This window comes from Pelophylax lessonae (assembly GCF_965119305.1).
Source record: "Pelophylax lessonae genome assembly, chromosome: 1".
Lineage (NCBI taxonomy): Eukaryota > Metazoa > Chordata > Amphibia > Anura > Ranidae > Pelophylax > Pelophylax lessonae.
Genome location: NC_138768.1, coordinates 435,609,143 through 435,624,381, shown reverse-complemented (window position 1 = coordinate 435,624,381; position 15,239 = coordinate 435,609,143). Strand labels below are relative to the sequence as shown.

General features: G+C 42.0%; 1 protein-coding gene across 1 annotated transcript in view; it reads right to left on the bottom strand.

Moving 5' to 3' along the window:
• Positions 1–15,239, bottom strand: part of FBXO10 (F-box protein 10) — a 251,646-nt gene that overhangs the window by 118,738 nt on the left and 117,669 nt on the right. The window contains exon 5 of the mRNA XM_082265221.1: positions 14,890–14,960. Coding sequence (XP_082121347.1) covers positions 14,890–14,960 — 71 coding nt within the window. The remainder of the gene's footprint in view (positions 1–14,889; positions 14,961–15,239) is intronic.

Below are 15,239 nucleotides of genomic sequence, written 5' to 3'. Positions count from 1 at the left end.
TTTATCCTAGAATGGCACAGACACGCTCAGGGTCGGCTAATGCAAATACCTCTAAAAAAGCTGGCAGTATTCAGCGGGAAGCTACTGAAACTACATTAGTGAGCCAATATCAGCAAGGGGCAGACAGAACTGCACAGGGAACAGACTCTTTCACTCCCCAGGGTCTCCGCATACAGGACAAACAAAACCAGGATTGGCAAGAGTTGCTGGCAATAATCCCTACAAAACAGGATATGTCAGAAATGGCATCCTCAATTGTCAAAGCATTGACACAAGAAATTAATTCCCTTAAAGGTCAAATGGACGCAATGTCCAAAAAAATAGAAATGGTGGAGGTGGGGACCAGTGCCTTGAGAGACAGAGTTGAACACAAGGAAGACACCCACAAGATGTTCGTCAGGCAATTAGTAACATTAAAACTCCAACAAGATGATGGGGAGAATCGGCGCAGAAGGAACAATATACGCCTACGGGGGTTAACAGATAAAATTCAAGGCCCTGATCTGAAACCTAAAGTGATGACTATATTAAATATGCTCTTGGAAACTACCCAAACTGAAGCCATAGAAATAGACCGAGTGCATCGGGTAAGGGCCCCTAGGAGTATGGGATCAGATTTCCCCCAGGATGACCTAATAAGGATTCATTTTTTTCTCAATCAAGGAAAAAATAATGAAAAACGCATGGAAAAAGGGTCCATTTGACTTTGAAGGTTCAACCATACGGTTATTGCCAGACCTTTCAAGACAGACACTCAGGATGAGAGCTACCTTAAAACCTGTATTAGAAGTCATACAGAATGCCGGGGCCAATTACCATTGGGGTCACCCTTTCCACTTAATTGTATCTAAAAAGGACGGTTCATTTACCTTAAGGTGGCCGGATCAGTTACCAGGACTTTTTGCATTTTTAAAGGTCCCTCCTGTGATGGTCCCAGACTGGCTGGGGATACAGGGATACAAAAATTCCTTGGGGTCCCTAGCAGCTGGGAAGTAATCATGAAAAAGGGTTGGCCCCCGGGGGGGGAGAGTGTTTACCTCAGGTTGTAGAAATGGTGTACACACCTGGGGGGTGCAGTCTCCCATTCTGGGGGTTATGAATGGTGGTGCTTTCTTCTTTAAAGAAGACCAAAGGGATCTTTTCATTAAGAGTTTATTTGGCAGAGAATATTTAGTAAAGGTATGGAGGAGCGAGGACTGCACGAAGAGGCCATAGGGTAAAGAGGTTGCATTGAATAAATAAGGGAAGAATGGATTTTGAATGTTTATAGTAAAACCTAAATTGGACACAAAGGCAGAATGCCTCTGCAGAGGCTTGAATATACGTAAGGGTTAAAAACTACTCCCTTAAAACAAAATGTGCCTATCGTCCGGCCCCGCTCCTCATGAAATAATGTCAGAGCGGTCTCGCCGGGTCCTATGGAGGTTCTCGCAGATTAGGCGAGGAAGTTATTGTTTTTCTTTTTGCTTGTTTGTGTTTTTTTTCTTTTGTTTTTCTTTTATTCCGGTGGGTGTAATTTTTCTTCCTTTCTTTTTCTATAAAATGTAACATATGTCTCATGGAGCGACCCTCCCACACGCCCCTGGAATAGATAAGCGCGTAGCGGCGTTTAGGTCAAGTTTGACAAGTAGGGAAATAGAGGGGAATATACAGAGAGGATCGGGCGCTGATATATTCCCTCCAAGGGAGCGATATTTGGAGGGGGGAAGTTTATCCCCCCCCTTTTTTTTTTCTCCTCTCCTCCTGCTTTCCGACTCCCCTTCCCCGCCCCACTGATTGTGCGGGGACAGTGCCTATAGTACTATGGGCAGAGGAGGGGTGGGTGGGATGGCCAGGGCTGTCAGAGCAGGTTTAAAGTTGACCTCATTAAATGCGAGGGGGTTGTCTACCCCAGAAAAACGTATGCGGGTATTGAACGATATGAGAAGAGGGCATACACAGGTCGCTTTTTTTCAGGAAACGTACTTTAAAATGTGAAAGTGTACCTAAATTCTGCAATAGAAATTATCCATGGGCGTATCACGCCGCCTCCCCAATCCCGAAGTCAAAAGGGGTCAGTGTTGTCATAGCAAAAAAAGTAGATCGGACGCATCAGGAATCAAGGGTAGACCCACAAGGAAGATATCTTATGATAAAGGGCACAATAGGACAAAGGGTAGTGACAATGGTCAATGTATATTTTCCAAACATGAATCATTTGACATTTCTACAGCAGTTGTTGCCATTGATTTTGGACTTCCGGGAAGGCCTGTTGATAATGGGTGGAGACTGGAATTACGTGGCAGAACCCTTACTGGATACGTCACGAGGTTCCTCTCATTTATCATATGCAAAACTTAATGGGCTTAGGAAGGAACTCTCCCTCCTTGACCTAACGGACCCGTGGAGGATTATGCATGCAGGAGAGAAAGATTTTTCATACTTCTCTGCATCTCACAACACATACTCAAGGTTAGACAGATTCCTGATTCCTCAGGGCGAATTGGGAAGGGTTAAAGCTACCACTATTGGAACGCCCATTATGTCAGATCACGCACCAGTACATATTGTGATTGACCTGGACTCTGTACCACCAAAACCACCCACATGGAGATTAAATGAAGCCTTATTGCAATCCCCGGAGACGAGATTAGAAATAGAACTAGCCCTGGTAAATTATTTTAAAGAAAACACTGAATTGCAGGTATCCCCGTCAATAGTTTGGGAAGCACATAAATGTGTTATCAGGGGGATATTAATGATGCTGGGATCTCGCCGTAAAAAGGAATATGAAAAGAGTATATCGGAATTGACGACACGGGTGGGAGAGTTGAGCGCTGTACACAAGAAATCGCTGGCGCAGGAACATTTACAATCTCTTACTAAGACTAGGGAAGAGTTCAATAATCTTCTATATCAAAGAACAGTAAAAAGTCTGTCGCTCATGAGGAGACAAATATATGAATTCTCCAACAAACCGGGGGCCATGCTGGCCAGGGCGCTTCGGGGACCCCAAAAAAAGACAGTAATCGCACAGATTCAAACAAATAAGGGTGGGAAAGTTACAGAGACAGGAAAGATTGTGGAGGAATTTGGTAATTTTTATCAATCCCTCTATAATATAGATACAGAGGGAGGAGTGGACAAGGAGTCCAGATCTCTGCCCTCAAAAGCGTGGGAGTATGTTGAAACATCTGGGATGCCTTCATTAAAGAAGGAACAGGCGGAGGCTCTGGAAGGAGACATCCTAGAAGAGGAACTAGAATATGCTCTTAATCAAAATAAACCACACAAAGCCCCGGGTCCTGATGGTCTGACTCTGCCATACTATAAACAATTCTGGTTACAGTTAAAAGCTCCTCTATTAGCTCACTTTAATAGCATCGGTAAGGGGGGTTCAGTACCCAAAGACAGCTTGCGGGCATATATTTCACTTATACATAAGGAGGGTAAGGATCCCTCATTATGTGGCAATTATCGCCCTATAGCCTTATTGAATCTGGACTCGAAACTATTTGCTAAGATCATTGCGAATAGAATCATAGCATTTATCCCGCAACTGATTCATTTTGATCAGGTGGGATTTGTTCCCTCTAGAGAAGCAAGGGATAATACAACCAGAGTAATTGACCTTATATCTCACGCCCAGCGCTTACAAAAGCCACTGATGCTCCTCTCTGTCGATGCCGAAAAGGCTTTTGACAGGGTGGCCTGGGATTTTATCGAGGCCACCCTGTCATATATTGGATTGGGAGAATGGATGAGAACTAGCATCATGGCACTATACTCGGGACCTACAGCTGCAGTAAATATAAATGGCTGGAGGTCAAACTTCTTTGAAATCAAAAATGGCACACGCCAAGGATGCCCGCTGTCTCCATTAATTTTTATTCTGACATTAGAGCCCCTTTTATGTAAAATTCGGAAAGACCTAGAGATTAAGGGGTTACAGGTGGGGGGGAACGCATCATAAACTAGCAGCTTATGCTGAGGATTTAATTTTCTTTATAATAAACCCGGTGCAAATGCTACCTTTAATCCTAGGGGCAATCCAGGAATATGGGAAACTTTCTTACTTTAAAGTAAATTTAGCAAAATCAGTTGCGATGAACATTTCAATCCCGGTTGAGGAATGGAGGGAATTACAACCATCTTTTACTTTTCAATGGACAGGAGACTCATTTGTATATCTAGGAGTGCATATCACACCTTGAGTAGAAGATCTGTTTGAGGCTAATTTCCCCCCTTTATTAAAGACCCTTAAAAGAGATACTTTGAGGTGGCAGACCCTTGCTTTGACGTGGTTTGGAAGTAGTGCCTGGAAGATGAATGTACTCCCACGAGTGCTATATCTCTTACAGGCACTACCAATAGAAATACCAGAATGCTTTTTTATGCAAATGAAAACTTTGTTGAGAACATTTGTGTGGGCTAATAAATCTCCAAGAATAGGCATAAACATCCTTTCCCGCCCTAAATGTAAAGGGGGGATAGGACTACCAGACCTAAAGCGCTATCATAGGGCAATACACCTTACACGGGTGTTAGATTGGCACTGTAATGTGAAAACTAAACAATGGGTGAACGTGGAAAACGAGCTGACAGAACGACCAGTCCCCCTGGCCCCATGGGTCCCGGTCTCATTGGATGATCCTTTATACTCCCACCCGACGATAGGAACTACACTTAAGGTATGTAGGAACATACAAAAAAAAGCACAGATTGCACCTCCAATTTCTCCAATGTTACCGATAGTGGGAAACACGGACTTCCCCCCAGGATTTTCTAAGGGGAAGATAAGAAATCTTGTCCGGAGTGGTAAAATTCGCTTAGTAGACATATGAGCCAGGAGAACCCCCCCACTTTGAGGGAGGTTGTATCCTGGTCGGAAGAGACCTTGGATGTGTTCTCTGCGTTTCAAATTAGACATTATCTTATTGACTTACAGAAACGGGGATATTCCCCCCGATCTCTGACACCTTTCAAATCTTTATGCAGAGGAGGAAGTGCAATCCCACATGCCCTATCGTTCTTTTACTCCCTTTTATCTAAAGGGCAGGAAGAACAATCTTTGACTTTTATTGGAAAATGGGAACGGGAGATGGGAATTAACTTCAACCCACAACAAATAAAAAAAATATTCGCACTTACACATAAGGCCTCAATAGCTAATAAATACCAGGAGATTAGCTATAAAATTCTGGTAAGGTGGTACAGAGTCCCAGTAATTTTACACAAGATAGATAAAAAAAACCCTGACAATTGTTGGAGATGCGGAGAGGAAGGTGGATCAATGTTTCATATCTTCTGGTCTTGCCCTCGGATTAGGGGCTATTGGTCAGAGATAGCGAAAGTGATAAAAAATCTCACTGCAATCGAGGTGGGAGGGGATCCGGCTTTATGCCTCCTACACTTGACAAAGCTATCAATTAGGAAATACAGGAATTCTCTTTTGATTCATTTACTGAATGCTGCTAAAGCGTGTATTCCTGTGGTATGGAGACAAACCATTTCTCCAACCTTACAAACATGGTTTTCTAAGGTGAATGAAATCCACCGAATGGAAACACTGATAGCAGCACGTAATGGTAGGGAAGAGAAAGCCCGTAACTGCTGGCAGCCCTGGACCGCCTACATTTCCACGGAAGACTACCGGAGAGTGCGGGGAGATGGAGAATAGGGGGAAGAGGGGGGTAATGGGGTTTTTTTTTTTTTCTCTTTTTTGTCGCTTGTATCGGAGGGGACATATCAGGCTTGGCAGCAGAGTTGGAGATACGGAGGTTCATGGGGTTCAGGGGGATACAAGATCCTCTCTTCCTTTTTTTTTTTTCACGAGGTGAGGGAGGTTGGATACTGAAGCATGTTCTCCTCACCCCAATAGGGATTTGGTGGTTTGGATGTAGGTGGGGGAAGGGAGGGTTTTGAATTTTGAATTTGATATACTCTAAGTATGTTTTTGTCACAATTACATAGTTTATAAGATTGCAGATTTCTCCAAAGGGAGGGTAAGGGGAAGAATTCCAATTTTTTTTTTTTTTTTTTTCCTTGCACAAAATAGTATTTTGGGTGCACAGCTGGCTTAATGAATATCTTTGGAACTAACACATAGGTGGATCGCTAATGCCAGGTCAACTGGAGTGGTGGGGTTTTTTTTTTTTTTTTTCTTTTTTCTTCACTAGATGCGGGAGGTTGGACACTGAAGTATGTTCTCCTCACCCTAATAGGAATTTGGTGGTTTGGATGTAGGTGGAGGGAAGGGTGGGTTTTGAACTTGAATTTAATACACTTTAAGTTTGTTTGTGTCACAATTACATAGTTCATAAGATTGTAGATTTCTCTAAAAGGGAGGGCAAGGGGAAGAATTCTAAATCTTCAATTTTTTTTTTTTCTTTCTTCTCGTGTGCAAATATGGTATTTTGGGTGCACAGCTGGCTTAACGAAAATATCTGGAATTAACACATAGGTGGTTTGCTAACGCCAGGTCAACTGGAATGGTGTGTTTTTTTTTTTGGGGGGGATTTTGTGGATACCTGGGAGAACCTCCGGAAGGGAATTGTTTATGTTAAATGGATATTTATGTAACAAGATTTGTCAATTGGTATTTTGGATTGGATTGTATGTTTATAACTTGTATTGTGGTGGAAAAAAAAAAATGTTATAATTAAAAAAAAAAAAAACATGACATCTCAAAGCCACAAAGGAAGTTGGTCCTAAAGCTGTGATCACGGGTCTGAAATCAAGGCAGTTAGGTATATAATGCTCACCATGTGTGACTGACCACTTTGAATAATATCTAAATGGTGAAGTATCTCCACTCAGGACCACCAGCCCAACATACACTATAGTACCAAACGTATTGGGACACCTGCCTTTACACGCACATGAACTTTAATGACATCCCAGTCTTAGCCAGTAGGGTTCAATTTTCAGTTGGCCCACCCTTCGCAGCTATAACAGCTTCGACTCTTCTGGGAAGGCTGTCCACAAGGTTTAGGAGTGTGTCTATGGGAATGTTTGATCATTCTTCCAGAAATACCTTTGTGACGTCAGGCCCTGATGTTGGAGAGAAGGCCTGGCTTGTAGTCTGATCTCTAATTCATCCCAAAGGTGTTCTATTGGGTTAAGGTCAGCACTTTGTGCAAGCCAGCCAAGTTCCTCCATGCCAAACTCACTCATTCATGTCTGAAGGGTCTGATATGGCTCTTGGGGATGGACCTCAAGCATTTTTTTAATAAGTTAGGTTACGCTTAAAAGCCTTACCAGACCTGAAGGGCCCTGAATGGCTTTTGTGGGGGATGGTACCTCACACAGTTAAGAAATTCTGCCTTTGTAGCTCTGAGAAAGGATCTTGGTAAGGTCCCTAGTTGTATCCGTTTTCATGTTACAACCAAAAAAAGTAACTATTTTATTGAGAGTTTATGTGATAGACCAACACAAAGTGGCACGTAAATGTGAAGTGGAAGGAAAATGATACATGGTTTTCAAAATGTTTTAAAATAAAAAAAAAAATCTGAAAAATGTGTCGTGCATTTGTATTTAGCCCCCTTTACTCTGATACCCATAACTAAAATCTAGTGGAACCAATTGCCTTTAGAAGTCACCTGATTCATAAATGGAGTCCACCTGTTTGTAATTTAATCTCAGTATAAATACAACTGTTTTGTGAAGCCCTCAGAGGTTTGTTAGAAAACCTTAGTGAACAGACCGCATCATGAAGGCCAAGAAACACACCAGACAGGTCAGGGATAAAGTTGTGAAGAAGTTTAAAGCAGGGTTAGTGCATGAAGCTTTGCCCCATTCTATGTTGGAAGCATATGTGGTTCTCCTTCCCAAGCCGGGCAAAGATCTTACATGTTCCTCTTCCTATAGACCAATAGCTCTCCTCAACGTTGATCTAAAAATTCTCAAGAAGGTCTTGGCCACTAGACTGTCCATGGTACTCCCAGTCCTGGCTGACATTGACCAAACAGGCTATATGCCAGGGAAGTACACAGACACAAATCTCTGTTGTCTATTTCCTCACTTGCAAATTTCTCACAGGGACCATGGCGGTAGTATCACTGGACATGGCCATGGCCTTTGATTCCGTGTATCGGGGAATAAGGAGTGTGATCCTGGAACGTATGGGTTTTGGACCGCTCTATTGTAAGTTGGTGTCCCAATTAAATCTTGAGTCCCGGATAGCGTTGAAAGTAGCGTCTGCAATATCTCCCTTCTTCACTGTTGGCAGGGAACCAGGCAGGGCTGCCCTTTGTCACCCTTCCTGTTTTCCCTAATGACTGAACCATTGGCTGTGGCATTACGCTCCTCTCCTAAGGTGGGTTTACTGGAGGTTGGCTCTATCAGGGAATGCCTGGTACTGTAGGCAGACAACATGTTATTGTTTTTAAAGGATCTGGATCCATCTCTGCAAACAATTTTTTATAATTTTGGATAGATTTGCAAAATTCTTAGGTCCTAAAGTGATTTGGGACAAATCGACCATTCTCCCACTTGACCCGGGCCCTGAGGCTGCGGCAGAAGCCATGCTACAGTTGCAGCGGGTCACTCAATTCACCTATTTAGGGGTTAGTCTGAACCTGCTTTCCCTGTTGGTCCTCCTTAAATGGAAGGCTGAGGTATGGAGGAATCTCCCCTTGTCAGTGTTGGGACGTATCAACCATTTAAAAATGAAGAACCTTTCCGGTCTTTTTTTATTTTCTACGTAACTCTCCTATTTGGGTTATGGGTTCTTTCTTCTGTTGGGTGCATGGCATCTTTGGTTCATTCATATGGGGAAACTCACCTCCCAGAATAGGTCTTAGGGCTCTTCAGGAGCCCTGGGGGGAGGGGGTCCTGCGCTGCCTCATCTATATAAATATTTCTTGGCTGGCCAGGGTGTCCTAGCACGTAGGTGGCTCCTTGTGGATGATGGAGATTCTATCACAGTATTAGAAGCAGCAGTGCTGGGCTCATATGAGAGCCCCTGCCTCCTTGTGTATAGAGGTCCTGGGGCCAAATTTCCCTTAACAAGAACAATGAGAGCTACCATTAAGAGCTGGGACAATGCTCAGAAATTACTCGCAACTGCTTCTGCATCCCTATCACCGGCCTAGCAGCTGTGGATGAATCCCCAATTTCCCCATTTTCTTTCTATACCAGATCCCATTATATGGGAGATGAAGGGCCTGCCTAACCCACATCCATATAGCTACCTTCAATTGAGACACACATTTATCTCCTAGTTTGGCTCCACCAGATTGGTAGTTAAATCCTCAAATTTGGAGAATGTCCTACTGGACGAGTCCATGCAAAAATCGTTATCAGAATTATACAAGGAACTCTTCCCTGTCTCTTCTCCCCTGGTAACCAGGAGGGAACATAGGATATATTATACTCCAGCAAAATTATCCAAAATGTACCTGAGGACTTCAGTAGAGTGTTGGCGCTGCTAACATTCTCTGGGCCAATTTCGGTCATATCTTTTGGCACAGCCCGGTAGCGCAGGAGTTCTGGGCTGTCATTGTATGCTGTATCACAGAGATCACATCTGTACCAGTGTCTTTGACCATGGCAACTTGCTTACTTGGTCTAGTGCCTACTAGTGATCAGTGCACTTTGCTTAGCATGCTTCTACTGTATGCTCGCAAGGTGCTGATCCTCTACTTGAAAAAGCCAGTGACACACTATCTTATTGGAAAGGACTCGTGAATAAAGGGACTCCATTCTATAAAGCTACATATTTGAGCAGGGGCTGCCCAAAAAAGTTTGATAAAGTTTGGAAGATCTGGTTGGAGAGTTTTGCCTCTGTCACATAAGGCGGTCCTAGTAATGGGCGCTCGGGGCAGAGGCTAGCTGGAAGGTAATGGATAATAGCTACACCTTGCTCTGGAAAATTCTCTCTCAATACTGGGGATTTATTTAGGCTTGATCATTGCATAACAGGTACATGAATGTCTGACTAATTACATTATCATCTCGGAGGCTGCACATGTTTCACTGTATATATTTTGACTTGGCTATTCCTACCTCCCCAGGGGGACTTACATCCGGGAAGGTGGAGTTGCCTGCAGGGTGGTAAACCTGAACTGGGGGGAAGGGGAGGAGGATGTTCTGGAGGGTTTTTCTATTGTTTGAGTTCCGCCCTGCGTGGCGAGATGTTTTTGTGATGTGTTCTGCATTAAACAATAAAAAGAAATTGACAAAAAAAACAAAAAAAAAAAACAGGTTATGAAAAATTATCCAAAGCTTTGAACATCTCATGGAGCACTGTTCAATCCATCACCTGCAAATGGAAAGAGAATGACACAACTGCAAACCTACCAAGACATGGCTGTCCACCTAAACTGACAGGCCGGGCAAGGAAAACAATCACAGAAGCAGCCCATGGTAACTTAGGAGGAGCGGCAGAGATCCACAACTCAGGTGGGAGAATCTGTCCACAGGACAACTAGTGGAGTCGTGCACTCCACAAATCTGCCATTTATGGCCTTTATGAAAGAGTGGCAAGAAAAAGGCCATTGTTAAAAGAAAGCCATAAGAGGTCCCATTTGCAGTTTGCAAGAAGCCCTGTGGGGGACACAGCAAACATGTGGAAGAAGGTGCTCTGGTCAGATGATACCAAATATAAACTTTATGGCCTAAAAGCAAAACGCTATGTGTGGCAGAAAACTAACACTGCACATCACCCCGAACACACCATCCCCACCGTGATACATAGTGATGGCAGCATCATGTTGTGGGGATACTTTTCTTCAGCAGGGACAGGGAAGCTTGTCAGAGTTGATGGGAAGGTGGATTGAGCCAAATACAGGGCAATCTTAGAAGAAAACCTGTTAGAGCCTGCAAAAGACTTGAGACTGTAACGGAGAATCTGTGGCAAGTCTTCAAAATTGCTGTTCACAGGTGCTCTCCATCCAATCTGACGGGGGGGGGGGGGGGGGGTTGAATTTGAAAAATGTGAAAATTTTGAAAACCATTTCCCTTCCACTTCCCAATTATGTGCCACATTGGTCTATCACATAAAATCCCAATAAAATACATTTACGTTTTTGGTTGTAACATGAAAAAATATGAATACTTTTTCAAGATATTTAATATTTTTTTTTTTTTTAAGACATTTAATATTTTGATGAGCCTAGGGGAGGGGAAAGTTAGACCGAATGCATTGTGAATTATGATGGGAAACATTAATGTTTGGTGCCTCTGATTTGTGTACATTAATTTTGAAGTTAGAAAGGTCTACGTATGTATGTAATTCCTTCCACAGGTTAAGAATGGTTAGTTCTTAGCCTGTCACTAAGAAAAGGAGGGTATCAGGATATGCTGCAACCTTATTGTTAGTACTCTGGCTTTGGAGAACCTTGATATCTTAGTTGGATCAGATAAGACACATTAAACCCTCTAGCACTAACACTAAAACAAAGATTAAGGGGGAACGTGGGACACCCCTGCCTCGTCCCATTATTCACGTACAGGTTTCATAAAGCTCCATTTGATCAGGTCAAAGGCCTTCTCTGCCTCTGCCGAGATCAGCAAATGCTCATAAAAAATTCAGGGAAATGCAGATACAAGTAAATAAAGAGCAAATAAAACAAATGATATAAATAAAATAAAAAGCACCTTTTTTTTTCTTTTACGTTTTGTTTTTAACCCTAAACCAAGTAAAACTTGAATGTTTTATTGTACACTAAAAATAACAAAATTCATCTTTTGTGTTTTACTATTTTAGGACATCAATCCTTATAAAATCTGCCATCTTCTATATTTTTTCATATTAATAAATTGTCCTTTTCCTCCATATCCATCATTGCTGCCTGAGCTGTGAATGACATGCCTGGGATACAAAGATTCAGCCAAAGTCAAAAGAAGAGACAATGATAAATGTGTTTTGGCTGTTGTGTAATGCACTGAAAACTCAAGGGGAAAGATGGGAGTTGAAGAAGGGGGAACATCAAACCCTCATGGACACGTTAGGGTGACTTAAGGTAATCAGGCATCTTGTTATTTTAGGAAATGAAGTCTTTTTTGCTTGGTTGGACAGGTGTCCTACTTGTATTTTAATTTGAATTTTCTGAAGCTTCTGACAGCATAAACTGACAATCTGAACATTCTACTACATTGAAATCTAGAGAGCAGGACTTTTTTGTTTCTTGCACAGAGGCAGCTAAGATTTGCAAAATTATTATTTCCTTGTCGCCTGTGACAAATTGGGATGCAAGGGCCACCAACAATTCTAGTATTTGGTAAAATTGAGACATCAGAAAATATGCCTACTATATTTAATGCATAGCAGATATTTTACACATAATCTAATATAATCTACAGAAAATATTTTAACGGTTATTGAATATATAATACACATATTTTTTTATCTGCCAAACATGCTTTAGGCCCCCGTTGCCCCCAAAGTTCACCAAAGAATCCTCTGTTAGATTTAATAGCCAATCCTAAAGCACAAATCGAAGCCCTGTTATTATTCTGAACAAAAGAGAAGCTGCTACTGCAATTATAATAATTACTAGCACAGATCACTAAAAAAACTAGCATAGCAGACAATCATTTTCTTTCAACATACTGAAAGGAGGCCCCTTGTCATGTTAGGTTATGGATTATAGTTTCTATCACACCATGGTAATACATTATACATTATATCATTACATGGTTATAGAATATGGTTATATTTTTAAACTACAATATTTATTGGGGATTGCTTTACTAAGTACCACTAGTTTAAAGCCAAGGCACTAGTTTAAAGCTCGGGCATAGAATATAGTCTTTCCCCCATACCGCATTTCCTGACCCAGAGTAAAAAAATATATTTTATAGCTATGCAGGCACCGCTTTATTTCATAGGCATGAAGTATGATGTTCAAATTAATTTTCCCTAATTTTATGCCTAATTTAAGAGCACCCTGCCATACCACAAGCATCATAGCAGCATGGTATTAGAATTACATGGAGCTGTCTGCCCACATACCTGCCCCCAGCCCTGGCCACGCAATGTGGTGGATTTTACTAAAGATAATAGACTGTGCACTCTGCAAGGGCAGTTGCACTCATTTTCCTTAATAATTTAAATGTCGTTAAGCCTCACTTTGTAAAGAATACCCAATCGGGTGCAAGAAATCTGAAAAAAAAAATGTTTTGCTTACACACGATAGAATGATGAAAACCAGCAGAGCTTTAAAGCGGAGTTCCACCTAAAAGTGGAACTTCTGCTTTAGGTACTCTTGACCCCCTGACATGCCACATTTGGTCACAGGTTCCAGACGATTGCCTGGCCATTCAGAATGCACAGAACTCACGCATGCGCAGTGCGCACCCGGCTGTGAGCCCGCAAGCTGTCACAGTCAGGTGCCCACACTAGTGATGCCGGCGCCACGGAGAGGAGAAGGAGAGGATCAAGGCTTTGGGCAGCCGCATCGCTGGATCCTGGGACAGGCGAGTGTGTGTTCATAAAAAGTCAGCAGCTAAAGTTTTGTAACTACTGACTTTTAATAAACACAGAAAAGGCTGGAACTCCGCTTTAACACATTTACTAAGCTCTAGGGAACATTTGAGCACGTGCACTTGCAAAGTGCACAACCTATTTGCCTTTAGTAAAACAAACCATATATCTACAAAATTCCAAGAGCGCTTGGGGCTTTTGGAAGTTTCTTGACATAGTGTGGGCTGGGCTGATGGCTGCCATGTAAAATCACTCTTTTAACAGTGGATGCCCCTGAAAGTTTGATAAGGTATGGTCTCCTTGGACCCTGACCTTAGGCATTCCCCCTATGATCTCCACATTTTGCACAGGACCTGGTAATGGATGGGTTTACCCTCTCTATTTGCTATTTCCTTCCTGCTGGTTTCTCATGTTTTGCCCCTGCCCCCCCCCCAACTTTTCCCTTTACCTCCTTTCTTTCCCCCCCTTACCTTCTTTTTTTGCCCTTTCCTTCTCCCCTTATAACTTCATCTTGCTATGAGCCTGGTGCAAGATGATCTTTTCTCTAGTGTGGGAGGTCTGTAGTGTGTAAATTACTCATGATTTGTCATGTCTAACTTCTGCTGTGTACCAGTTCCTTAATGGTTTTGATTGTCTGTCATTCTATCATGTATGTACGCCCCCTTGGTAAATACTGTACTAGACCATGAATTGTGTTCTGTTATGCTGTATTGCTTTGTCTGAAATAAAGCACCCCGCTTTGTTAAAAAAAAACAAAAAAAACAAATGCTCTGTTACATTGCTGCTTGCATGGCAAAATGTAGGGGATGAGTCACTGACACGCAAGCTCCTAAGAGGAAGACGTTAGATGCCACTTGCAAGATTTTCAAATGTAATGGGCAAACAGGGAAAATAGGCTAACAACAGGCTTCATAATAAATCTGAGTCAATATCAACCAATCGCTTTTGTTGTAAAGGTGGAGCTGGGCTGGCACTGATAATGTTTTTTTTAAGAGACCTCTGCACTGTTGTGCTGTGGTTTGGCTGTGGCATGGGTGCAGCACAGTGTACCTGCAAGTTTTTGTGCAGGTTACCCATGGTTTGCCATAGATGTCTATTATGTCCTGAGTTTTTGGAGCATTTCTCAAAGTGCATCAACGATGCAGCATGCAGGACTTGTGAAACCGCTCTAATGTATTTGGAATATTCTTAGTAGTAATCCTCTCTCTTAGTCTTTTTTTTTTCTTGTATAGCAACAACATATTCTGCAGAACAGAGCACACCAGACATATATTGCAACAAAATTATATAAATTAGATACACTTATTATGCTGAGATTACTCAGCCAAAAATAATGGATCTACTACAAACTGCCACACTGTACCAACTCCAAAATTATTATATAGATACACTTTTAAAAGTGATGAGAAAAAAAATATACGAAAACTGCTGAAATAATTAATTAGTGAATTTATAATAGATTTGTGAATATTGAACAATACCTGTAATTTGACCTCTTCCGTTTTCATTTACTGCAATTCCAGCAGCCAAGCCTTGAAATATATGGTTTCCACTGCAAGAAAAATATAGCTTGCACAATTATTGGAGCACAAAATGAAAAAAATAATAATAACACCAAACATTCTGAGATATCAGTAAAGGAGGTCTAGAGCTAAAACTTAGAAAAGCATGCCAAGGAAACCCATAGGTGTGTGTGTATGCTAATCTGCATATACATGCAGTCCCCGGGTTACAAACATCTGACTTACAAACGACTCCTACTTACAGAGGGAGAGACAACAGGAAGTGGAAGGAGAAATCTACCCCTAGGAAGGGAAATTCACTCCTGTTA